This window comes from Brachyistius frenatus, unplaced genomic scaffold (assembly GCF_029030835.1).
Source record: "Brachyistius frenatus isolate BFR_SWC_R1_liver_20210118 unplaced genomic scaffold, ASM2903083v1 Contig_2, whole genome shotgun sequence".
NCBI lineage: Eukaryota > Metazoa > Chordata > Actinopteri > Embiotocidae > Brachyistius > Brachyistius frenatus.
Genome location: NW_027210601.1, coordinates 7839956 through 7866459, shown reverse-complemented (window position 1 = coordinate 7866459; position 26504 = coordinate 7839956). Strand labels below are relative to the sequence as shown.

The window sequence follows — 26504 nt, the reverse complement described above, 5'->3', positions numbered from 1 at the left end:
CTATTTGTATCACATACACGACTTTTCTCAACTTCAAATTTGCGCTTTAGAGAACTGTGGCTGAACATTACCCAAAATTTCATCAAATGAATACATGTTTATTACATTTGGTCAAACGACTGAGAAAAACATGGAAAAACTGCTGACAGTTCAGGGGTTTTTTGCCAGTTCATGACTGTATTGCATCTCATTCATGACATGTGCACATTTACTGTAAAATGTTTTAGACTCTTGGTTCTGTTCACTTGTTTAATCTTAAATGTTCATATATTTGAAAGCATTCCAAGTGCATCAAAATATTGGGTTGACTGTGTTGTCACAGGGTTTAAAAAACAACAACTATCCTCTCATTTTAGACATATTTAATTCTTCAGTTATATATAATGTTTTGTTTATAGCGATAATAATTGCTTTTAATGCAGCTTTACCCTCCACCTGATTCCATCCCTTAAAGTGTAATTTTATATTCAGTCATTTTCTAAAAAAATTCCTGTCTCCTCACTTTATTTGTGACATTTGGGTATAGAATGTATTTTTTATTTTTATACACTTTATTAATCCCCGAGGGGAAATTTCTTCACTACAGCAGGGGGGCTCTCAGGGTGGAGATGCTGCAGCAGGCTGCCACTAGCGCGGCGCCAGGTAACCTGACCTGAGGTGCATGTTTTTGGATGATGGGAGGAAGCCGGAGAACCCGGAGAGAACCCACGCAAGCACAGGGAGAACATGCAAACTCCGCACAGAAAGGCCCAGGACCGGATTCGAACCCGGAACCTTTTTTGCTGTGAGGTGACAGTGCTAACCACTGCACCACCGTGCCGCCCAAATATATATATAGTATATAGCTTATACTTTTGTTTTATGTTTGTCAATTTGAATGCTCATAGAGTACAAGGTATACAAGGTTATTAAACATCTTTTCTTGCCGTTCCTTTTGCTGTTGTGACACTTCATATTGTGATGTATCACTGTGTAACTGAAAGAAGCTGCACCTCAGAGAATGTGTTCATTCATGATGTCACCGTCACACCAAATTTACAAAGACTACAAAGATTAATCTATTAAAGTAAATGTGATTTTGCTGTTGGTGTTTAAAAAATAACTTTACATTAAAGCTTTTCTGAGTTAGTTAACATCTACATTTACTTTATTATCAAATGTAAAAATCTAAAATATTGCTAACATGGATAGACATCCCAAGAGGCAAGTGAGAAACTATATTTTCAATTGCGTGAATTGACTGTTCAAGCAGATGCTTAAATCTAAATGCTTGTAGAAGATCGACAGTCAAAGAGTCAAAAGTAATTCATCTACAATCGTGAATTCAATCAGCGTCACAACTGTTAAAAAAAAAAACACAGACAGTGTGACTGTGTGTAGAAAGTTAAGGCCATTCATTAACAGCGAGCTGTCCAAACAATCAGCCTGCATGACTGACAGGAGCGAAACCTCACTGCATCCACTTCATGGCTCTTTGACAGGCCGGCAGCATCGCCCCGGGAGGTTTGACATGGTTTAAGTGTGAGCGGTGATTTACAAAACACAGAATGACACTGGAGAAGCCGAGTGCACAGAGACATACACTGTTGGCATTTACAGAATCCAATTTTTTTTATGGAAAATGTTCAGGTCATGCACAGCCTGGTGCTTTTCAATGCAAAGTGGAAAAAAACATTAGGGCTGTTAAATGCAATTAAAAACCCTTTCGACTGAAGACCAAAACATAGAGGAGTTAGCACTTTCAAACTAGCTCCATTATATGAGCCCAACCTGCCAGTACAAAGTTAATAATGCTTTAAATACTACAGGTTAAAAACTTGTTGGGCTTACGCCTAATAAAGTTGTGCCAAAAAATGACAAGTGGCAACTCTGAGTGTGTGCAGAGCCACTCCGGTGTTATGTTTAGAAACAGGACTGTAAAGAAGTAAATGTAAAATGCACATAAGAGATAGAGCTGTAGGATTTAAAAGAAGAGGTGGGTGGAGGGGTTGAGGAAGCAAGGGCAGCGTGGGCGCCAGGGAGCCACGGGAAAGAACCTGCGATCGGCTTGAAAAACGGACAGATATTTTTGGACGAACGGGAGGCGAAGCGCACAAAGAAAGTGACTTCCCACATTCTGCAATGCAACAGCTGTTTCTAAAGACCAAGACAATATAGAAACGCCGTGTGAGCTGTGGAAGGCGTAAGAACAGTAACCTTAACAATCTGAAGTTGCTCTCCATCACGTGTGTTTTCCAGCGTTCCTGCTCACTTCTGCCTGTCCCTCTGCCTGCTGTGTGTGCGTGTGTGCGTGTGCGTGTGCGTGTGTGTGTGTGAACTAACCAAGGGGAGTGTGGCCTAGTTACCATAGGAACATGTTGGCAGCTTGTGCACTGCTCTGTCAAAATACCTTCATTTTTACTAATGTATTTAGAAGCATTACTGCTCTGCTTGCAAGTGAGCAGACCCGAATTAAAAAGCTGAGAATGACATTCTAGAGATCAAGCAGCAATATGAAACTCTTAACACCGACTGTACTGAGATACTTCTGAATTATCTCACCACATCACAGCTCAAAATAAAGTTAACTCCTCACAATATAAACAGCCTCTTGTATGTTTCTTCCGCCAACACTCCTAAACATTACTATGCAAGTCGTAATGTTTGAAAAAAACAACAACAACTGCTTTACGCACTGCGCTAACTAACAGAAATTATTTCGCTTCCTTATCCCTGGAGGGAGCAGAAATGTCTGCTTTCATCTGGGGAAGTGAAGAGAGCATAGTAAGGAGGAAGACTTGGAGAGTATTAAAGCCGGTATAAAAGGCGAATGGTGCTATCAAACCTCGAGGATGTCAAAATAAAACTCTGGAAGAATGACAAAGCAGGGCTCAGAGGGTGAGTGATGCTCCAGTGGAGGATTGAGTGGTAAAAAAAAATCCTCAATATACTGAGGTACTTTTGTTAAGCTTGGTAGTGCTGGAAAGGACTGGAAAGCCATTGCAGACGGAAAAAAAAAAAAAAAATCACAGTGGCACAGCTGAGGCAGGAGTGAATATTAAACCTTTCATTGACCATTGGCAACAGTGGTGTCGATGGGTTTCAGAGAAAACAGCAGACTAAAGGGGACATACAAAAACATATATAACAGAGAAAAGTCTTTTTAGACCACGACAGACTGGAGAAAAAAACGGAGCAATGACAGTTCGCAAAGCTGACAGTGAAGAAAAAAGAGACGACTTTGACTGGTTCTCGGCTAAACTGACTCACTTGGGGTTAAAACTCCAGGTCCAGCACAGCAAACCTCCGCTTGACCCACCAACCCAAACTGACTCTGATGCGGCAGCCACGTCTTTGAAGATGTGTCCATGCAGCTATATGGCACAGACACAAGTAAAGGGTTTTGTTTTTTAGTTTGTGACACTGATGGACGAACAGTCACAACAAGGCAATGACAAAAAAGTCCTTACAGAAAAAGGAAAATATATACATGTTATGAAAATGACAAATAAAAGAGAGTAATTTTACAATATGACTAAAAAATAAAAACAAAACTGTAATTTTGGTTCACATTGTACAAATCAAACAAAGGGGAATATAATTTCAAGCTACAATTTCTGTTTGGAGAAGGAAAACAAGCTTGAAATATGTGTTATTGTGCAGCAGGTGGAATTCATGGTTTTAAGTGTCTGGAGATACATTTAAAATAGCTGCCATCAGAAACTAGCCTGTCAGTAAAACAAGTGCTTACCTGCGTGACTCGAATGTAATTATAAAGGAAGAGAGGTGCTATCTGTCCCTCCTGCAGAGCACATGAACACACTCACAAACCTGTTGATGTCATGAAATAAATCCGTTTTTTTATGCTGTAAAACAAGAGCAGGGGGTTCTTCTACATCCAGTTCATCGTAGGTGACCTTCATACAGCTGAAGCTAAATGTCACAATGCTGCTCAACCACAAGCTGCTTCTATGATTAATAGATAAGCATTCCTACAGAGACATCCCTGTTTAAAGATCCCCTCCTGGCATGTTTGAAGATGTATGTGATTTTTCCATAAAAAGGTTCAGTTACTTGGTTCTAAATTATTTAAATGATGTCTATGTTTCCAGCCTCATTGTAAAATTCAGGATCAAAGAATATGCTCATATGTTTAGCTTCAAAAGTTGAACTTCTAGATAAAAGATGTCTCGTATATCTATGACATTCTCCATGCATATAAAGTGCAGCCTTCAAATGTCCACTTCACTCCCTCTGTAGTGGCCTGTTGGAGCAGGATTGACCTTCAGACTAAATCCTACTCACAGCTACAAACCTTAAAAGTCTGATTTTATTTGAGCCCAGATAAATGTTGTACTTTCAGCTGATGAATTTAAACAGTGAAGATCAAACACACAAGAGAAGAAAATGTGAGTGGAAGGGACTTGAACTCCCTTGTTTTCTATCTCCTACTCTTTGACAAAATATTTTGTTACAGCTATCCAAAGCAGGACATGCTGGACAAAGTATGTTGCAAAGATTTGAGATATTTTCTTATTTTCTTTTATGATTATGGGGACCATAGACATATTATGAAACAAGGAGCCCTTGGAGCCAAAAGTAAAAGAAAAAGGGTCCCCATTCCTCTAACAAAGGAGCAAGACACCCAAACTGAAAGAGATGCAAACCAACCAAACCCTGCAGTTTTTTGTGTCTCCAAATATGTATTTTATAGATGTTTTGCATTATTTTTCATTTCTTTATGGTCATATTTTGGTCATTTTGCATCTCTTTGTGGTCATTTTGTGGCCCAATTTTGGTTGTGCGTCTGCTCTTTTTGTGTCACTTTTTTGTTTCACTTTGGTAGTTTTGGATCAATTTGTGGTCATTTGCATTTGGTGTTTGTTGTTTTATGTCTTTTTGTGCTTATTTTGCTTGTCTTCGTGTTGTTTTTGTCTATCATACTGGACATTTCTTTGAGGTTGTTTGCATTGCACTGGTTTTGTTGCCGTTTCGTTTCCATCTCTTTAATTCTTTTATTTGTCTCTTTCTGGTCATTTAATGCCTCTTCATTTTAATGTTGGTCATTATGTCTTTTCTGCATCTTGTTTGGTTGTTTTGTTTGTTTCCTTCTGGGATACAAATGATTATATTTTTGGGATAAGACCAGCCCCCCCCCCCTCTAACTCCATGGCCCCGTGGGCTTCTGTCCAGTAAACCCATTCAGTAATCTGCCTATGATGGGGAAATGCCAGCAATTAACTGGGACTGTCCCGATATCGGCCATTTCCACAGTAAGTGTTAGTCACAGCTGTATGAGATGCTAACTACTGCAGTTAAGCTGTCAACAGAAATGTGAGGTGGCTCACTTTAGCGGCCATGTAGGGACAGATCTAGAAGAGGAGGATATAAGGAGTGGTTTTAAAGTCAGTTTTGCAGGAGAAAACATAAGTATTGGGAGGCAGTAGGTTGTCAGTCGGTGTTAATTAAGAAGAGAGGCAAAGGATGGAGAAGAACTACCAGAAGGGTAAAAATATTTTCTGTTGGTTTGCTCCAAAAATTTGAATGGGAAGGAATTTCAGGGCCTGAGGCAAAAGGAAACAATTTAAGAAATTGCAGGACAGGAGCTTGTTGGTGGAAGTCCCTACTAATATTTTTAAGAGAACATTCAACCAGACTGACAAAGCCTTTCTGTCCTTGGCAGCAAATAAAAGCCCCCTCTGTGGGTTGCACTGAAGATGGCTGAAGAACAGCAGAATTATGACAGAAACTTGGTGTTGGAGTAGAATCAGCTCTTTGCCGGCTGTCAGGCTCCCGGCTGACAACTGTGATAGAATGGCAAGGAGTCCAGATTCTCAACAGTTCATGAGGAATTGAGAAAGATTTATAGACATCCACGATTCATCTATATAAGCTAAACTAACAGAATAATTCCATGCAGAGATGCACGAGATAGTCATATCGTACATAGGTAGCAATATAATCTGGAGGAGGATAAGGAAATCCAACGAGGGGCAGGCAATGAGTCAGAGTGAGCTGGACTTATCTTGTTCCATCAAGTGTGCAGCTTCAGACATTTCATAAACTGAAGTGCTTCCCTGTCCACCGCATTATGTTTTTGGTTAAGATGGGGAACGGTATGCAGGAGCCCACAGCGTGCAATGTCCCTGCAATATAATGCACCATGAAGATGGTGGCCATACAGAGTGTCCCAAACCTCATCTATATCTGCTGAGATGGAGGAATATTGTCACGGTGATAAATAAATCAAATCAGACATGCGTAGTTTGTCTACTCTTATCCATTCCTCCAAAACACAAAGACAGACCCGACGTCCAGTGAAAGTATTTTAGCCTAAGAGCAGATATTCACTAGCACCAATTCTGTTTGTGTAAACTGCCAAAACACTTGTGATCAGAGTGAACTGATTACCTGACAGAGGAAAAATAACACAGCAAAATCCCATTTTATCATCTATTTTGTTCTGACTGAAGTGAATGAAAACAAATCAGCTCTTTAATGTCCCGCTGTGGACAGCCTAGCACCCAGGGCCCCCTCCTATAGTCTGTGCAGGTGTTTCAATGTGCAGCACCCAGCGATGGCTAATTAGCAAATGACTGGTATCGCTGAAATCTCTGCAAAATGACAAGAAAGACTCACTGGCTGCCAATCAACCAGCTCCTTGCACTGACTTCACTGGAAGAGTGCAGCAGCTTTGTGGAGGCATTCGTTTGAAAATTCTCTTGAATATGAATTAAATTAAGGAATAATATTCTTCTCAGTGTAGGGCACCAACTGTTTTATGTTATATGCTGTGACTTATGTAATTTGATATCCAATATTATGTGTACAAAATGCACCTCAGGGACAACACTTGAATGAACAATGACAATTTGTGGCCTGGGACATGTTCTTTGCGTCAATGACACTATGAAAACAATCAGCAGGTATTTTATGCAAAATTACAGTTGTAATAAAGCAGGCAATATTTAAGGATTCATATCCTGCAAACAACGTGGGGTAAACTGAGAAGTTCATATGTGGAAACTCTTATCGAACAGCCATCCTGCCAAAACTAGAGGAGGGGGCGGCCTCTGGTTGCAGCCAGCAAATCCTGTCAGTGCTTCATTTTGGTTTTGTGCCAAATCACCTTAGCTGTCTAGATATTTCGAGGGAGAATATCTCCATAATGACCTGATAAAACTATTCCTAAAGAAAATAACATCTTACCAAGAATACTTATGAACATTTGAATAAAATGTCTTCTCTTTTTATCTGTGTGCTGATGTCTCACTTTGGCTGACTCTATCACCGTCATCAGAGGTCATGCAGCCTGCAATGCATCACCTTAAAACAAGTTCAGCATGACACACAAGCTGGACACCTGCCCTCTGTGTGCAGCTCTGGTGAGTTTCACCCGGTGTTAACAGCTGGTACAGACTCCTGCCTCCTGCCTGTGCTGTAGGACAGACATTCAGGCTGTAAGGTGGATCAGTATCTTTAACACCTCAACTGATGAGCGTGCCCGGACCAGCTGTCCCCAACACTGGGTTAATACTTCACTGAGAGGCGAATAGAAATAGATACAGAGATCTAGAACATTGCAAGTGTCAGTCACTTTCCCTCTGCCCACACAACACTTACCCAAAAAAACAGGACTTCCTGGAGAAGAAATCCTGACAGCTTAGTTACATCTGTGGATGCAGACTGAATCCGGTGGGTGTCCAGGGCACTTGGGAAGGGGCTGAGGTTCCAGGTTTACTTGCTTTTTGGGACAAAGGTAGAATCAGTTTGTGCAGACCTGAGAGAAGGTTTCCAAATACAAGGCCAGTGCTGTCCTCTTTGAGAGATATTTGTATTTTATTCATGAGGCCAATTCGTTGTGTTCAACGTGGGCAGCTCCTCACCTAGCCTATGCAGCAATGTGTCCATACATGCCTTTGTCAAGTGTGAAGGCTTCTGAGGAAAACGTGAAGCTGGCTGTCACCGGGATCCCTCCACCTTCAGCTCAGTCCATCACTGAAGCCAAAGCTTGCCTGTCAGCAGCGGCTCTGTTGTGCGGCTCAGCAGCTCTCCTCTGCTTCTCCTTCCTCTCTTCTTCCTCTGCTCCCTGTCCTCCAACTCTATTGCAATCCAGGAACTGTGATGTGATCCCAATGCAGCTTCCTCGGTAATAAAGAGAATCACTTCTGGGGACGATTTTTGTCATCTTAATTGTTTGTTCTGGGCGCATGTGACTTCAAACAGCCCCTGCGTCGCGTTTTAATCTGGGAATAATATGAACTCCTGTTAGCGCATTTGGTCAAACGATCCACAGAGCCAATTAGTCACTTATATTTACATCTAAAACACTCCACAGAGATGAAGGACACCACACGGATTCCGTATGGTTACAACTGCAGTACGCTGCACGTAAATTATGTCGATTACTGATATTAAAATGATTATTAAGGTGATGGCTGTGGGGCTATGCCAACTCTGAGCAGCGAGCAACCCCACTGCACGTTGCGCGCACTAAAACCACCAAAGCATCAAAATGAATATCCCGGGGTGTTCAGAGGCGATATCCCAAAGATGTGCAGCAGCATTGGAACAAAATCTGACTGATGCATCTTTTTTTTTTTTTGACGTGCTCCTTGTGTCTCGCTCGGGTGATTTAATCTTGGAAAGCGTCTGTAGTTCACCCTGCGTGGCATAACGATGTCCCCATAATCCAGAAATTCGTAACAAGAAGGTGAATCCGGTGCCAAATTGACGCGGTGTCCTTTGCGCTCTCTTGCAGTCCGTCACACCTAATTTTGATTTAACAGCAGTGCAAGAAAAAGGTGCTCGGTAAACGGAGAAGTCTCTCCCCTGAGGGCGGAGATAGTGCGTAAGATAGACATAAACAGAAACCAACGCCTCCAAAAGCAGCAGAGTCCGCCCTGCGCTGTACCATCTCTGGAGTTTGTAACACCCGAAAATAAAACGACACGATGACGGCCGGCCGCCCACTGAGCCGAATAATTACGTTGGAAATGAGCTTGGGGAGCAACAAAGTTCGTTTAAGTACTTTTTGATTATGTTGAGGGGGAAGATGTCTCACAGAGACTCTTATGTTAAAGTAGAGATGCTGCGCTTAACTTCGCTTTTGCAGAATTTCCATATCATTATTTTTAGCCGTGGGGAAAGTGATGCTTCTTCTAATTTTGGGAGATCATCAAACCACATTGATAATATTTCATGTAACATTTCAATATCCCAAATCAGCACCTTCAGTAGCTCAAAGGTGGAGTCGCCAAGAAAACATGTTATTCTGACATCCGGTACTACAGATTTCTGATACATCCCCAGGGCCCCTTAAAAGTCCCAGTTTAATTGTGCAGGAATTGCATTGTGGTAATTTAATTTCAGTTTTGTAGTATGGAAATATGCACTAAGCACACTGAAATATAAAGAAACTGAAGGTACCTCAGACCTCAGTACTCAGTCTTTGAAAACAAAGACCTTTCAGTCCATACTATGCTTATAGTTTATATTTCCAAAATAATCTGTTGTGTGTCCTAACAGCAGGTTAATCTGGGATAGATCTGATTTAGATGGAGGAAAGGAGTCTTTTCAAATCCACACAACATATTAAAGAATAAATTCAGATTTTCAAATGTTTTTCCTAAAACATTTATAGGCATGCTGAAAGAGTTATGTAATAATCATGTTTTGTCAATCCAGATTGCATGGAGTAATCCACTCCCGGTGCAAAATTAAATGCAAGCAGAGATTCAGAAGGAAAACGTGTGCGTTTAAAACAGCGCAGGAGAAGCTGCCGGAGGGGGCATTTCCTTTAAAGTGTGCAACCTTAAAGATGTCAGCTTGTTTCTCTCTTTGGAGGCATCTATGGCAATAAGCAGTAATTGCAGCTTTTGGACTTCCCTTCCCAGAGATCCAAAATGTGTTGCCTTTGTAAAGTCAGTCAGTTGGCCGTTGAAGAGCGAGTTAAAGAACAAGCTGTTACGTTAGCTCTGCCAACCCCAAGCACTGCTGGGTGATCGAAAATGATCCTGTGGTAAACAGTAGAAATACAGAGTTCACGTTACAAGATCATCCACCAGAAATGCACAGTTTTATGATTGCTCAACCTTGCCAAATGATATTGCCTGAACTGGCACTGCTCAATCTGAATTGAGTTTGGGTCACCAATATGCATCAAGGCCCATAAACACCGGATCTTATGTTTCCCATGATGCATCTCCACTCAATAACATCTTTCCTTAGACTCCCCCTCTCCCCCGTGTGTCCGAGTCTTTTAAACACCACGTCAGTTTGCAAATGCAGAGTTTTTGCTACCAAAAAGCAGAAATTGACATCGCTATGACATCATTAACGCTGTTTTTCCAAACTTTGGAGAACTCCATAAAGAGCCACATGAAAAATTAAACAAGGCTGAAAGGCTGAGTACCTTCACATGGTAAGTAAAATGATCTTCACGAGTGAAATCAGTGGAGCATCCGTTTAAGCTTAGCTACAGCTAAATATGTGCATTCAACGGTCTGTGGAAGCCAAATAAAATTTGGTATTTTCCCGTTTTTGTGTGAAATTCCCTTTATGTGTTGAGACACTGGTTCCTTGCGGAGCTGCAGTAGGGGCGTGGTAAGGAAAATCAGCAATTTATAACTAAAAAGACCAAAACTACAAAATACACACTTCACTAAACTGCCAAACCCTCATATGATCTTCAAGCTGAGTGCTAAAAAGCCTATTTGCGCAGGGCGAGAGCTGTAAATTTGGTCCCTCATTTCTTACACCGATTCACAGCCAATAACGCCGTCATTGTTCTTGTAGGCCTGGAAATATTCAGACAGACTTGGAAAGATGTGACCCTGTCCTCGAGGTGCCCTGAGAGGCCTTTTTTGTTGTTCATAGAAACCCAACAGCTAAAACGGGAGAAATCAACGACTGTGTGTGACTCATTCGGGTTTTTAATAGTATGTAATGGGTTTTAATTAAATTCATTCAAAAAAAAATTCAAAAAAAAAAATTCCAGATCCAACAAAACTCTTCATATAGGTCCAGACGTGTGGAGGCAGCAGCAATTGTTCTACTTCAAAAGGAGTTTTATTTTGATATCTGCTATGTTACATAAATATGTATTGCTAATTGGTAAATCTTGAATGTGTCATAGATCATTTCGTGGGTATATATAAAGACCGTGTTACGTAAATCCCTGAAAAATAATTTATAACCTGGTTTTTTTTCTTCCTCTTGACATCACAACCATGAGGCTGGTGGTAATTTGAGAGTTTAGAAAAAATAATGATAACCTTTTTCTGAAATGGTAATAATCCTCTGAATGGATTAATGGCTTGATCTGTTAAAAATACACCAACCAAGAAGATGAACCGCTGCTTCTTTTTTTTTTGTATCGTCCTTTTATCTGTCAGGTATAAAATGGAGTTAATTGAGGTTTTATAGTAAGGGTTTTCTTGGTATTTAAAGTGTAATCCAGCTGCACTGAACATGAGGAAGGACAAGTACAGGAAGCAGGAGAGGGTTTGATAAAACTGTAGCAAGAGACACAAGCATCACTGATGCTGAATGTCAAAGTCTACCTCGAGACAGTGGACATGCAGTCTTCAAAATTATACCAAAAACATAAACTGGAAATGACACATCCTTACTCCTTCACTCTCAACCCTCACTCAATCATTCTCATGCACACATACACACATCTCCATGGAAACTGATAAAAGAATAGCTGGTCGGCAAAAAGATGGAGACAGCATAACATTTCGAAGAACTTGAGCGGTCAGCAAGAAACCAATTTCTGGACTAAAGAAACACGCAGAAGGATCTCTGGGGTCAAATAGCAAAAAAAAATGCGTGTCAGTCATTTGACGAGAATGATAAATTATCCTAGTTTGCGCAGAAGAAACAAAAATTCAGAATATGATTGTCATGGAAACCTGAATCCACAAACTAAAGAATAATTATTGATCGAAACCCAATTTAACTCGATTTTTTTTTTTTGTGTAATTTCGGGCTCTACATTTGATTTGAGCGCGGCTCTGAACTGAGACCTGCTCGCTGCAACGACGCAGATCGAGCAGAACAAGAACTCGGGCAGGAAGGATTTGAGCAAATATGAAGGAATGAAAGTTACGCGGATGTTGCAGATAGCAGAACAGAGAGGGTGGGCAACAGAAGAGGGGAGAGGACAAGGGAAGGAGTACAGCACAGAGTACAGCACGGCACACCACCTACACTCGTCTCCATGGCAACTACCACACTAGAGCGAGTGATATTGCAGTTCCCTCTCTTCCTATTCTGAAAACTGTTCAATTGGTACCATATGCACTGTGCAGTATGTGGGAGACAAAGCTTTCCCTATTCTGTGGTTGCAGATGATATGAGGAATGCTTAGAAGCATTAACGTGTAACGCAACCAAAACACTACAGGCTAAATATTTGAACAAGCATATATTACATTCGTCTATCCGCCCGAGACTTTGGCTTAGCCTGACACTGAATTCATCATCGCCGCTTTAAGGGATAACTTGTTATTTTTGAATTAATGTGTCGGTTTTTCTTCTTTCTTTTTTTTTTTTTTCTTCACAAAAGAAAGTGGCACAGTGAGTGGGCAGCAGTTGCTTTCAAAGAACGAGTCTTGAGGTTGATAGAACTGAAAAGGCAGAATAAAATAATGTTCTTTTTTTTTTTCAATGTGGTTCCTGCTGCTGGTGTGAATGTTAAGTGACACCATAACAACATCATTTAGTGCAACGTGTACTTTGAAATCTACCCTCGGAAAGTGAAGATGTTATCGCGCTGAATACAATTAGGCTTCGGGTGTTACTGTGAGAGATTGTCTCGGCGATGTGGAGATGACGGTGCACAAAGCCTGTGTACGTTGTGTGCTATACGATGACTCGGGTTTAACTGTAAAACAACCAGGGAAATGAGTTGAGACGCTGAGTCTTTGCTACACCCACTAACGCTTTTTATAGCCATCTTTTCAGGAGCCTTTCATCCTATTCTGGACTCATTTTGTTTTCTCTAAGCGGCTTGTTTTAACTGCCGGGGCAGCACGGTGTGCTGAGGTTAGCAGAACTAATACTTGTTCATCCCGCTACCAAAAAAATTAATGAAATCAATTTGTGTTGGGTCACATCAGTCTGGGGGGGATTTTCTTTGTCTAGTTTTCAATGTGAAACTGTCAGGCAGTCTGTTCTGATTAACACAAAGTACAATCAGTCTGTCAACTCTGCTATGACAAATACAGAGCATGTCAGGTTGGTGGTTGGACCAGGAAAACTTGCAGATGGCTGCTCTCACTTTGCACGCAGTATTGTTTGAATGACCCGGTTTGTTATGGTGACGTTTTGAAATGAGACATTTTGGTCTTATTTGTAAATTTAAATCAATATTCCATCAAAGTTCATCAAAGTTGAGGGCGGCACGGTGGTGCAGTGGTTAGCACTGTCACCTCACAGCAAAAAAGGTTCCGGGTTCGAATCCGGTCCTGGGCCTTTCTGTGCGGAGTTTGCATGTTCTCCCTGTGCTTTGCGTGGGTTCTCTCCGGGTTCTCCGGCTTCCTCCCATCATCCAAAAACATGCACCTCAGGTCAGGTTACCTGCCTGCTGCAGCATCTCCCCCCTGAGAGCCCCCCCCTGCTGTAGTGAAGAAATTTCCCCTCGGGGATTAATAAAGTGTATCAAAATCAAAAATCAAAAAAAAAAAATGTTGATGGCAGTAACGTTTAAGAAATGAATTTTTCACATATTCCTTTTCGTAGATCAGTATCTTAATAAATGCATGTTTGTTAACACTGGTATCAAGTGAAATTTCAAAAGATCCCTATTCACACAAGTGTAAACCATTAACACGTCCAACAAAACCCTGAGCAATCAGAAAGATGAGGTCCTCAGACCTGCTGGGTCACAAGTCCATAATTCATAAGCTGCTCTTCCACAGCATGCTACAGCTCAAATCTACTTGACTCTACTCACCTGTTTTTGGTTTTCCATTGAGCAAAACATTGTGGATAGTACCCGGTGCCGTTTAAATTCCGAGCCAACCCTAAAAGGTGACGTGAAAACGCAGCGGGCCGCTGATTGGTCTGAGAGCCGTCACTTCAATCATGTGTGCCGACATTCCTCTTTAGCGGCTGTTGAAAGGATCCAGTTAGGGCGAGTGTCATATTGAAGATGACGTCCTGGTAGCTGTACGTAGCTTCACTATGACGACCGGCTGCACCGAGGGGCTACTATCTGCGTTGAAAAACAAAATCTAGAAAAGTACCTGGAATACAAAAGCAAGTCGACCGGAGCCATACCACGCAGTGGGAAAAACAGCAGTACTTTAACTAAACGCAATATGTATGATGTGCTCATGTCTAAACTATTGTATGCTGGTAAGACTCTTTATAATCTAGAAATCAACATACTCCTTTTATACCAACAGGAAATAGTGAAAAACCTGAACTGCAAAAAGATCATACTGCAACGTTGGGATGTCACGGCCAAATGGACTTGAAGAGACAGACAAATGTTTTCCCAACAATGTAATGTTTCAACATCCATCTCAACAGGTGTAATTTTTCAAGCTGAGAACAGCTCCTCTATTTCCTTTGAGGACTGCATTGTGGGAAAGTAGAAGTGGGAGTATACCTTTCCGATGTGAACACACTCCATGCTCCAAACCTGCCCAGATTTAGAGTGCAAATTTGTCACACATCTTATGTTTGCCTGTTCATCTTGGCAACCGAGCTCCCACTTTGAGTTATAAAAAGAAACCATTTTCTATCAGGTTTCATCCATCCACACAACAGACATGTGACGCGAGTACAGTAGCCGGACTTAAAGATGAGGGACAGAAACTGCAGATAAGGCTCAGGCATCGAACGCCTGGTTACTCATATCACTGAACACAGACTGTCTAACGAGATACTCTGCTCAACATCACCAGGGCATTACAGGAAACGCGGGAGAAAATCTGCTTGAAAGAAACATAAGCATTTTGGCATCAAAGTCCAATAGGAGTTTTGGGAGCTTTCCCGCAAAGGTAAAAATGCATGCCTAAACCATCTGCCGAGGACTAGACTGATCTGAAAGAAGACTGTGGAATTTGTACCCGAAACCCCAAAGGAGAGCTTCACCAGTCATCCTCATCGATCATGTTCCCGGCTGAAGCATAAATGTCAAAACAGCAATAACAGCTGAAAAACAAGCTCGCATTTTCTAATAACAGACATGTGAAATATACTTAGTGTTTTTACCCTTGACTATTTTAGGCATCGGAATCTGGTGACTGAACATTATTTTCATTCCCCAGTGGGCTTTTATGAGGCCGAGGCGGGTGGGGATGGGCAAAAACCACAGGACGCTGTGCAGGGGAGTGATTCTTGTTCAGTGTGCGAGGGGGTCAAAGGTGCCACACTAGTCAAGCTCTCAGCCGTGTTCAGGGTGGATTGTGTTCCGAGAGAATAAATATAGAAAACCTAATTTAAGGTGCTAACGGGGTTATGTATGGTGGTATTGCTCTCAGACTGAGGCTCAAACAATGTTCTGCTGTTACTCATGAACAGCAACAGATTCATCAGCAGCTCAAACATTCAAAACTTGTAAATGGATCGCGCTCTCTGCCGAGCGAGCCAGTCAGCAGACACTGGAAATCCACACTGAGCCTTAACATAAAAGAATAAAAACATAAAATGTGTAAGAGAAAGAGTTTTTGCCGTCAATAACAAACACATAATAAAAAGGAATATTTTTCTACTTGTTGTTCTGTTCAAATGTAGTGATGTTTAATAAGGGGGGAGGAATTATAGCTTTGATCAATTAAAACTGTCGAGATGATGTCAGACATGGACAACGAATGAAACTCCAGCGCCCAGCTTCTGAAAAACGATCCTCTGTGTTTTCAGTAGTGGTTTTGGACTGAACATGAAATTAGTGTCTTTAAAAACAAACATGACAAACATAACATTTAGTTATTTTTGTCTTCGTATGTTTAGTTTCTGAATTAATTTTAAGTTAAGAAGGCCGTTACAAGAAAAATAACATTTTAATGTGGTGAGGACAAGATGATAGAGACTGCAAAGACTGTAGAGTAAAAAATAATTGTGTTTACATTAGATGAACCGAACTCTCGAGACTTGGGGATCCTATTTTCAGTCCGTTGTTCCTCACTGGTTCTTATAATGCAGCTGCTGTCCGACCGTTTCTGTTTGTGAAATGCCTTATAAACCACAGGTCAAGGATATAGTAAATCTTAATTAATACAAGTTTCAAGTATTTATTTTTTGTTGAGAAGTATGTACATTTGTAAAAACAAAATCTCCTACCAATAAAAAAGACAAATCATTAAAACAAACGATTGGATTCAAGCCTATTTGGAATTCCAAAGGCAAGTTGTCGTTTTTCATCCACTCAACTTGGATTTGTTAAGGTGTTAACGTACAAAGTAAACTTCCGTACACAGTCTTCACATGTAAGACTTTTTGCCGAATTGGTTGTATTATTGTTGGTTTCCTATGGAGCCGTTGTACTTGTAATAATTTTTGTGCCGTCGGTAGCACTCGGAATTCTCAAAATATGATCTTGAATTGCATAAACAAGTGTAGTGCAAGAAAATTCTGTAGATTGCTGATGAAGGCGACATTGTGAGGATAGAAATAAAAACGGTGTGCAGACAGTTGTTTGAAGAAATCGTGGCTGTGGTGGACAACGACTGCTCGTGGTTTCCTCAATCAAGTCGATCAATCTTTCAACGAATCTCTCTATGTGACAACCGCACTCTGCTTCACAACCATTTTCTGGCGCCCGCCCTTCGCTGCTGAGGGGTCAAGTCCTGTCGCCCCGCCCGAGGTGTTCGGGAATCCGTGCGCGGCCACGTATTTGCGGTACGCTTCTCGGATGATGCGGAAGGCCCGCGTGTTCGCGTAAGGGATGTCTGTGACTGGGTCTCGGTAAAGTGCGGCCTTGTGGGTGACAGGACAAACCTCCTGGACAGGCAGCTGAGGACTCGACTGGACGCTGCGTGGGAAGGCCGCCTCGAACGCTTCGTCGTCGCTGAAGGTTATGTAAGTGCGGGAGCACAGGCCTCCGGCAGGCTGCTGCGAAGGCGTGGGGGGATTCTGTGTTGCAGTCTGAGGAACGTCCTGATCCAATCTTTTAAGAAGCAGGAATATAACTATTACTATTAAATACAATTTTTTTTTTTTTTTTTTTTAACACAAATATAATGGTCGTCTACATAACATTTGCCTTAGTAGAATTTTCTTACTAAGGTTTTTTTTTTTTTTTTTTTTTTTCAAACCATTGTTTTGATCATATTTCGGTAGAAGCACAAGAAAAACCACAGAAAGAGATTTGAAAATGTAAGAAATCTCCTTCTCAAATTACATAACATATAATTATTAATAGGAGTGTGCCATATCATATCATTCACGATAATATTGGTATAATTTTCAATACGATAAAAAAATATATATATGTCGCGACAATGGCAATATCAAACGTCATATTGTTATGCTGAGCTACAGTATGACGTACTTTATGTGCATAACCTACGCAGCGCGACAACAAGCATGACGAAAAGCTTCTTCTTTTTTTTTCCCTTTACAATAAGAATCTCTGAGTTACTGTTGTTGTTTACAAACTAAAGAACTGAGATCATATTTGTTTAGTTTTTACTGAATATTAGAAGGCAAATTGTTGCGTTTGGGGCTGGCATGTTAAAGTATAACAATTCATTTGTTGCATGCATGCTCTTGAAATAAGACATTCTGCCATATCGTCTAGAATTTCATGATTGAAGAAATTGCCTGAAATAAAATATTTCAGGGCCATACCCCACCCCTAATCGTGAACATATGTTCTGGAAAATGCTTTCCGGACAGGGTTAAACACTTCAAGCAGAATTCAGAAAAGTATATAGAAAGGTCAGCATCACAACTGCCAAATTACCTCTAAAGACACACAAGTCTCACTGGTGATCATACGTACCCCTCGACATCTACATTTTCTTCTTTTAGGACGGAGTGGGAGACGAGAGGCATGAGGACTGAGTGGTAACGGATCGTTGGTCCCTCGAAACGACGCTTCTTATGGACTTGTTTCTTCTTGTCCGCTTCCAGTCGTTCGTAGTTTTCTAAAGACACAGTCAGATCAATTGTTGTGTAGATAAAACATCTTCAGACAGAAGTACATATTTATTTACATTACAACCCTTCACTTGTAACCTCAGTCATTTTTCAGGATTTATCATTTTTGGACTAATATAATCAGGAAAGTGGTACCTAATATTTACACAACTTAATCCTGCATCATGTTCTTACCTAGAGACCGAATGTTGATCTCAGCTGTTATTTTAGCCTCCGCCAGCAGCTCTTCCTGGGTAAGGGGCCGGTCCCGGTGAGCACCTCTTCGTCTCCGAGGGGCATCCTGACGCTCTTGTAAGCGTAGGTTGGTTTTCCGTGTGTGTTCACTGGTGGACTGTCGCACAGACTTCCGAGCTAGGGAATAATTCAGACATTTTCTGATGCAGTTGTAGTGCAAATCCTCATGTGCTTATGATGAGATGGGTTACGACAACGTAAGTGAACTGCTTAATATCATCTATAGAAAGGAAACCGGTGTATAGACATTTTATGGGAGGTTTGTAGCAATCTTACTTTCTCCAAAATCTTGGAATTCTTGAGGAATCCTCCTTTTGAGCTCCACTTTAGTTTTCTCCGTCTTCTTCTGTTCCTCATGGGGTCTTTTGGGTTTTGGTTTTGCCACCTTTATTGGTTCCTTTGATTAAAGTAAGAACAAGAGCCTGTAAGCTGTAATTCTATTTGATCCATGCACAGCTACATGAAATTGTTTGGGCACTCTGGGGTAAATTATATATTTTCTTATAACTATTAACTGCAGCAAAGACATGAAAAATGTAAACGCTCTGTTACTTCTTATTTCATTGGCTTAAAAATGAAAAAAAAAAGAAGTAGTAATTGTAGCATTTGAAGAAACTTTTTGTTCCCAGTTAGCGAACAGTCTTTCATTTTTAATGTCTGCTCATGCAACTGTAAAGGACAATTTCATCCAAAAGGAAGTTAGAAACGCTACAAGAAATGTGATGTCAAATCAGTTATGCTGTCTGTTCCCTCAGCTTCTGTTGAGAGGATGTCATTTGGCAGCCAAAGGCTCCAGTGGCTCCCCAGAGCAGCCACAGTCATTAGCAGTTTAAAAAAGTGCAATATGCAGAAAAATGCTTCTGACAATAACTAAAGCGATAACAAAAACAACAAAAAAAGCTAGCAGGAAGTCAATTGGGTTTCATGAGGAAAAACAAATTGTTTCTGTGTTTCTGTTTTATGTTTTTGTTGTCAACCAAAAAGACAAGTTTACCACAAGATGACACCATTTGTCATTCTTCTCTTAGGTATGAATGTACACTTATTTAGGTAGTTCAATGAATTTATTATTGCAGATACTTGATTCAAAGTCTGATAGCTCCTGGAATGACTACAATACCTTATACGCTTTGGTGACAACCCGACTTTTCCTCCGAGGTGCGTCCTCCTCCTGGTCACTGTCCGGCTCATCACCTTCATCAATGTCAAAGTCGCTGTCCACTTCGTCCTCTGTGTCTGAATGTTCTCCATGATATTCATCATCTCCTGATTCCTGAAAGTAAACAAAAGGACATAATTTAGCGAACTTTAAATAAAATACTTTGTGATAGAGCAGATTACCTGTTAATGCAAGAGGCTAGTCAGTTTGGTTTACCAGAATTCCTCAAAGGTTTTTCTGAATGTTGTATTTAGAGTTTTGATAAAGTTAATACAAGTGAAATGTCGCCATTTGGAAGCTAATCCGCCTGATGTGTATTAATCATGTATGCTGAGCAACGTCTCATTAACCTGCTAGATTTATTAAAGGAAAATCAAATGGGTTTATTTTTAATTCTAACACTCACTCGCTCTCAGTCCTACAACAGAAGAATCAAGAAAATCTCAAGCTAATGGGGTGAGATTACAAGGGTTGGAGTAAACAATAATTTATATACAACAACTTTATGGAGCTTCATATCTACCAACACAAATGTGAGTTATCTGAAGCAAAAATTTAACTAGCAGGCGAGTTTTAGAAAGCAACATAAAAAATAAAAAAAATACCCTTAAACACTAATTCCATAGATAAAGAGAACTCCTGCAACATTAATTAATTGTGACAACATATTAAAACACCAACAAACTGTTGTTACCAAGAGCACAATCCACAACTTCTCAATGTTTGAAAACGGACTGGTCTTCAGGTTTCTTTCTGCGCTGCACAGGCACCGTCAGGCAACGTGATCAAAGACCCAGCAGAGATGTGACTCTGACATGTCAGGATTTGTTGCTATTTTTTTTTTTTTTTTTTTATTTAGCTACTCTCATCAGAACAGCCAGAGAAGCCGCTGCCAAAAAAAACCTACGCAAGCTGACCCATGAGCCAGCAACTGTTTGAAGAAAATCAACCAGACTGCAAATTGAGGAAGAAAAAAAATTAAGCATCCTGAAACGTAATCCGAAATATGAAATTGCTATAATATCGACTAATTGCGTGTAATGTTCAGACACAAAATATAGTGCAAGCCTTTCTTCTCTCCTCGGGGGTGAAGCAGGAAAAGCTCCAGTCTCATCTTTACAGCTGATAAACACAATTTGTTAGAGAGACTCAAACAAAACATTTGGGGACCACGGTCACTGTTGCGGATGAATCACAGCGGCATGCTGGTCATGATTAGGTTCGGTAGTTGTTTTATTAATCCCCGAGGAAGAAAGCAATAAAATAGCAGTAAAAATATAAAATATAAAATATAAAAATATAAAATATAAAAATATAAAAATTACCAGGAATGCTAAGGATCTTAATGGGAGACATTTTGTTTGACTTTTAATGTTGAAGATGCTGTTAATGTGTAACGTGATGAAAAGCATGAATTCCTTGAGTATAACAATCTTATGTTTTGTGAGCGTATGGAGGTGATAAATACAAACAGAGATTTAAACATATGGTAGTGTGTCCGTTTTTCTAAAAACTAGACTTTAAGATGTAATAATATGTCTCCTTGCTTATTTTACTGTAAAGTGTCCTAACACCTTAAAAAAATGTCAGTAATCACATCAATCGATTCCAAGAATAATCTTTTTTTTTTCTTCACCGCCATAAAAAAAAAAAAAAAATACCACAAAGATCAAAAGACTTCACAACAAAAGAGGATTTAAAGAAACGTGGTTGTATTTAATAAATAAAACAGAGTTACGAGTTCATAAATGATCTTGTCTGTCTGACCGGGACTCCACACGATCAGCATACAACCCCGCTACTCACATTACTGAGTTACTAATATTAATAAAATGTGATAAAATGTCCCTTTAAGGTTGTTTTTATAAAAATAAAAAAAATAAAAAGACAAGATGTTAAATGTGCCGATCTCTTCCGGTGCTTAGCTGGACGCTAGCTGGTGCTAACTCGTATCTGTTTACTCACGTCGTTGAAACCTCCGTAAGTCGTCTTGTAGAACTCGTCCTCTTCTTCAGCATCCAGTAATTTGGACATGCGGTTCCCCGCAGTCTTTCTGGGTTCACGACCGACTGCCAGACTCATGGCTGAAATGTATAAATAAATGCTAACCGACGTTTCGGTGAAGCTCGTCGTGTTTCGCGACCTGTTTTTGTTTTGGGGTTGTGCTCTGTCAGCCGACCATCACATCCGGGACACTTGATGTACTTCCGGGCAACGGTAGAAATGTTATAAAAAAAAAAAAATTTAAATACCTGCTCTCTTTGACTTTTACTATGATTTTTATATGATTTCACTGGATATAACAACACAAAACGTGATGTCACTGTACTAAATAATCTTTTTTTTTTTTTTTAAAAAAGAGTCTAAAATCAACTCGTTGGTAAATGAGATGATATCGGCGCAGGATGTCTGAAAATGTCGTCATGGAAACCAGTCAGGTCTTCTCGGTTGATGCTCGAAGAGCAAATGCGTTGTCATGGCAACACCACAATTTGCATATGGCACAGATCGTGGCGGTAAATAACAAGTTATTATCGATCTGCTGTTAAAATCAGACAATTAGGTTGTTGTTTTTTTTAGTGTTGTCAGAAAAATTACCTTCACAAAAGGAAATTTTTGAAAGCATAGCCATTTTAATTTATGCTCCTAATGAAAATGGGAATTAAAAAAATAAAAATGAATTTATAGCAACGTATGTGTGAAAGATTAAACACTAAATGTGACAGTATTAGAATACCAGAAAATTATACTATATAGGCTATATTCAAGAAGAAATAGCATGCTGTACAGATACCATTAACCTTAATGTAAGGTCAACATTTCTATTGTTATATCGGAGGGCTAGAATAATAGTTATTTCGAGAATACGTCTACGATTTCATTCAACCATTAGAACACAAATGAACAAAACAAACAAACCAAAAGATTAGTCAACCAAGCAGGCCTGTTTGTGATGCATTATGTGTATAGTGTTCTTCTGTGTTAATATGTGTTTAGAGCAGCATAAACATCAGAATAAGATAAATATGTAATAAGCAGTTCATTGAGTAATTTACATCTCTACATCTTACATGCATTATGGCTAATAAATGCTGTTTATTTTGGCTATTTTACATTCTTTCTATTTTATAGGACACCTTCTGTATCATAAAAGAGTCAGACATGAAAAACAAACCCGGTCAGTGATTTTTCTTTGCTGGATTAGGATACAATTTAATCTAATTTATAATCCTTTTCATGTCCAGAACATGACATGCTCATATGCATTTGAATGAATTAAAAGTAGAAATTAAATACTTACTTAATATTCAAGCATTTCAGTTAAGAAATTTAAATAAAGATTTTGCATTTCACACTTTATTCATTCTTACCAAGCCATATCAAGTAAAAATATACGTTTTAATGTTTGAACTCATATTAATTTCATGGTGAACCGGCTTGTCTCCATGTAGTTGTTTTTCCCTCCACTACCATTTGACGTGGCACTTCGTGGCACGTATGCAATTGTGGCGGTGTGCTTTATTTGCCCTTTGCTCTTACTCCAAAAGAACATAAAAATGAAACATACGCTCACAGAGCTGAAAAATGAGAGAAACCCGATGGTTGCTGCTATCAGTAGCGTCTTGACATCAAATGGTAGCTTCTCATTTCCATTCACACCTGGAGAGGCAGATGGAAGAGCAGACCAACCTTTAAGATGAAACGGGTATTTAGAAGATGATGGAAAAGCTCGGACATGAAGGCTAACGGGTAGGCTGTCGTTTCCCGCCGCGTTTGATGCCACGCAGAGATAAGTTCCACTGTCTTGAGGCTGAGCGTAACGAACCTCCAGCGAACCATTAGGGAGAGCCCGTATTCTACCAACGGGTGATAAAGGTTTTAGCCGTGGGTTTAGCCAGCTGACAGATGGCACAGGGTCACCTTCTGCACTGCAACAAAACACCACTGTATGTCCCTGATCTACTCTCACTTCTGGAGGTCTGTGGTTCAGAATTCGAGGCGGCCGACAGGTGAGCAGACCCGGGAGCTCGACCCCAGAAAAGTCCAGGAAATTCCAGCCGTGCAGCTGGACAGAGGTACAAGTTGGTGGATGTCCACCAAAGTCCACATACAGTCGCCTTCGCACCACCCAGAGCAGACGGCAGTCACATGCTAGTGGGTTGTTGTCAAGCCCCAAGGCTTTCAGGGTGTCCACTGAAAGAAAAACTCCTGCCTCGAGCGTGGTGAGAAGATTTCGAGACACGTTCAGCAACTTGAAATGTACTAAACCCCTGAACGCCCCAACGTCGATGCGTAGCAATGACCCCCCAACGAGATGGAACTCCTGAAGCCGGAGCAAGTCTCCGAGCAGGTTTCCATGAATGTAGGTGATGGGATTAAAAGAGAGGTCAAGGTATACAAGATATACAAGATGATGTAAGGGGATGTATGGGACACCACTCAGGTTGCAGTGTTTAATGGTTAAAGACGTGAGATTTAGGCCAAAGAGACTGTTTCCTGACAGAGTCTCCAGCCAGGGGCAATGAGAAATGACCAGTTCTTTTAGGTGCACTAGATGGCGGAAAGAGTAGTTTGGCAGTGTGGTGAGGCCCAGTCGGTGAAAATGGAGACTTCTCAGCACAGTGAGCTGAGTGAGCGCCTCTGTTGGCACAGCAGTGAGGTTGCAGCCATCAAGGTGCAGCTCCTGTAGACTGGTTAGTCCAGTGAAAGTTTGATGAGAGATAAAAACAATGTCATTTTCTACGGCTTTAATAGACTGCAGGGCCACCAAGTTACTGAAAGTAAAGTCGAGAAACACAAGAATCTGATTGCTGCTTATGTCCAGAAACAGCAGGTTTGTCAAGCCAGTGAACGCCCCCACTGGAATAATCTTCAGGTGATTGCGAGAAAGACGAAGACTTAACAGGCTTTGCAAGCCAAAAAAGGCTTCTGCTTCAATTATTACCAAAAGGTTGTCACTTAGATCCAAATCCAACAGCTGTGTTAATGTGTGAAACTGCAGTTGCACCACACTCTTTATTGTATTATGAGTCAAGTTTAGTAGTTTGGCTTCTTGTGGGAGACCATCGGGCGCGGTGGTAAATTGGCCACCAGAGCAGTTCACCTCCAGCAGCGCAGTGTTACAGCGGCAGGATGCTGGACACAGCCAGGGCGCTCCAGATGTTACTGCCACTCCCGCTGCCACCAGGTAGAAAGCTCCCCAGCACAGCCGTCTGTGAACGACAGTCCCTTCAAACATCTGGTGGCCTGCATGCATGTGCGAGAAAAAGACAACTGAGAAGAGCGAGAGATCAGTGAAATTTACAGTATTATCACGTTATAAAGTCCAAATTTGTTAATCATGCAAAAATATGTCTTCTTGCAAGGATTTGTTCTGTTTTAACCTTTTTAAATACATATTAATCACATTACAATATTACCTTTAATATACTCTGTAATGACAGAGACTATTGAATAAACACCCCCACAAAGAAATAAAGCCGATTTTTTTTTTTTTTTTTCTCTTAGCTCACAGGAAGTAGCTTTGTATAACGAGGCAGCTGGTGATAGAGGGTTCTGTCTAGACATATACGGAGGAAAAATCTGGAAAAATTAAGGTTTTATCAGACCATAAGTGTCATTGATTTCACTTTAAATGTTTAACCTTGAATTGATATTACTGATGTTATATGAGAGCTGCGGTGGCATCAATAATGTTTGTGTCCGCTATCCTCATTTAACTGTTATTCAGGCTGAGTTCACACCTCCGCTGTTCGCTGTGGAACCAGACAACCTGACACCTGAGCCACCTCCATTCGTTGGAGAAGATTGTGAGTTGAAAGTTCAGAACTGAGGTTAAATACAAATACTGCTTCAAAGATCACTAATGAACTTTTGTCCTCAGGGGGGGACAAAACTACTTGCAGGCAAATGGGGAACGTTTAGCTTAAAAAAAAAAAAGAAAAAAAAAAGGCACATTCCCAGTTTAAACTAACAACGACAACATTTTAATTACAGATTTTAGTTTCGTAGCTTGTTTGTGTTGTGGGTTTTCTCTGATGTAACCACCACTAAACTGCTCTTTTAAGCCACTATTAAGTAAATCTCTATAAGGAATTGCAGTTCAATCAGTAGAGCTTATCTTGTCCTATACTACTGTGTAGATCAGCCGTTACCCGTCTCAATCAAACCCAACCTTTTAGCTGATGAGTCTACACACTAACCGGACTGAAATGACACTTCCAGTTTGCCTGTGCAGAAACTGTTTCACAACTCATCTAAGAGACTGCAGTTCTGTGGAAAATTGTATTTTAGCTTGACAGTTATAAAAAAACAAGACCAGGTTGTGCACTCATTCTGTTTCTGTTTAATTTGTGCAGCTTGAAAGCAGGAAGAGGCAGAAAGTGTAAACCGGCACCACATGAGGCCTCGCATGGAGGATTTTGAATGATCTGTTGGGCTTCAAATACTGTAAACAACATCCTTCTCTTGGCAAAATGTGATGTATACAGTGCACGTATCCTCAGTTATTACTTTAATTATTTGATGTGCTGTTTATTCAGATACTGCAGTTTATGTGAGAACAGATTGTAGTTTGATTTGAAAGACTTTCTTTTGACATCATTGCGCACGTTCTGTATTTTTTATGAATTATGTAAGCAAATTAACTAGTTAATAATTAGTATAAATAGTTGATAAAACTTGTGGAGGCCTTGATGGCTCTTAGTACTTTATAGGATTTTTTTTTTTTTTTAGGTATTACAAACTGTTCAGTCCGTCTGAAGCTGAGATCATACTGATTTTCATCTCAGTTATATTTGTTTGTTTGTTTTGTTTTGCATAACTTTCTGGAGGATGCTACATGTAAGATATATAAAAGATTTTTAGGAATATAGCTCAGGCATCATTCATACTTTGGTTTTGATATCTAAACTTTGTATATATCCACAGTTAAATTTTCTTTTGACCTTTTAACTTAATTTCTCTCCTGAAAATTACATGGCAACAAAGGTTTTGGCAGCAAAAACACAGTA

General features: G+C 40.3%; 3 protein-coding genes across 8 annotated transcripts in view; all 3 read right to left on the bottom strand.

The window, feature by feature from the left end:
• Positions 1 to 8859, bottom strand: part of LOC138620534 (ras/Rap GTPase-activating protein SynGAP-like) — a 43825-nt gene extending 34966 nt beyond the window's left edge. Inside the window, exons 1-3 of one of the 4 annotated variants that reach the window (XM_069697820.1) lie at positions 7866 to 8859; positions 7603 to 7723; positions 3250 to 3353 (exon numbers count right to left, since the gene is read on the bottom strand). In XM_069697820.1, the coding sequence (XP_069553921.1) occupies positions 3250 to 3349 (100 nt within the window). In that variant the 5' untranslated portion in view covers positions 3350 to 3353; positions 7603 to 7723; positions 7866 to 8859. Of the gene's footprint in view, positions 1 to 3249; positions 3354 to 7602 lie in introns of all 4 variants that reach the window. The other 3 variants (XM_069697838.1, XM_069697829.1, XM_069697847.1) reach the window with 3 other exon arrangements.
• The window catches only part of LOC138620573 (leucine-rich repeat and immunoglobulin-like domain-containing nogo receptor-interacting protein 1), a 291009-nt gene that overhangs the window by 262074 nt on the left and 2431 nt on the right, over positions 1 to 26504 (bottom strand). Inside the window, exon 2 of one of the 3 annotated variants that reach the window (XM_069697922.1) lies at positions 22888 to 24765. In XM_069697922.1, coding sequence (XP_069554023.1) covers positions 22904 to 24748 — 1845 coding nt within the window. In that variant the 5' untranslated portion in view covers positions 24749 to 24765 and the 3' untranslated portion in view covers positions 22888 to 22903. Of the gene's footprint in view, positions 1 to 21757; positions 24766 to 26504 lie in introns of those variants that run through there. The other 2 variants (XM_069697914.1, XM_069697931.1) reach the window with 2 other exon arrangements.
• On the bottom strand, positions 16566 to 21673 carry vps72a (vacuolar protein sorting 72 homolog a). Its single transcript, XM_069697940.1, has 6 exons — positions 21457 to 21673; positions 19453 to 19605; positions 18609 to 18729; positions 18273 to 18449; positions 17941 to 18085; positions 16566 to 17103 (listed from the first exon to the last, which is right to left on the bottom strand). The coding sequence occupies exons 1-6, from the start codon at positions 21571 to 21573 to the stop codon at positions 16713 to 16715; spliced, it is 1104 nt and encodes a 367-aa protein (XP_069554041.1). The 5' UTR covers positions 21574 to 21673; the 3' UTR covers positions 16566 to 16712.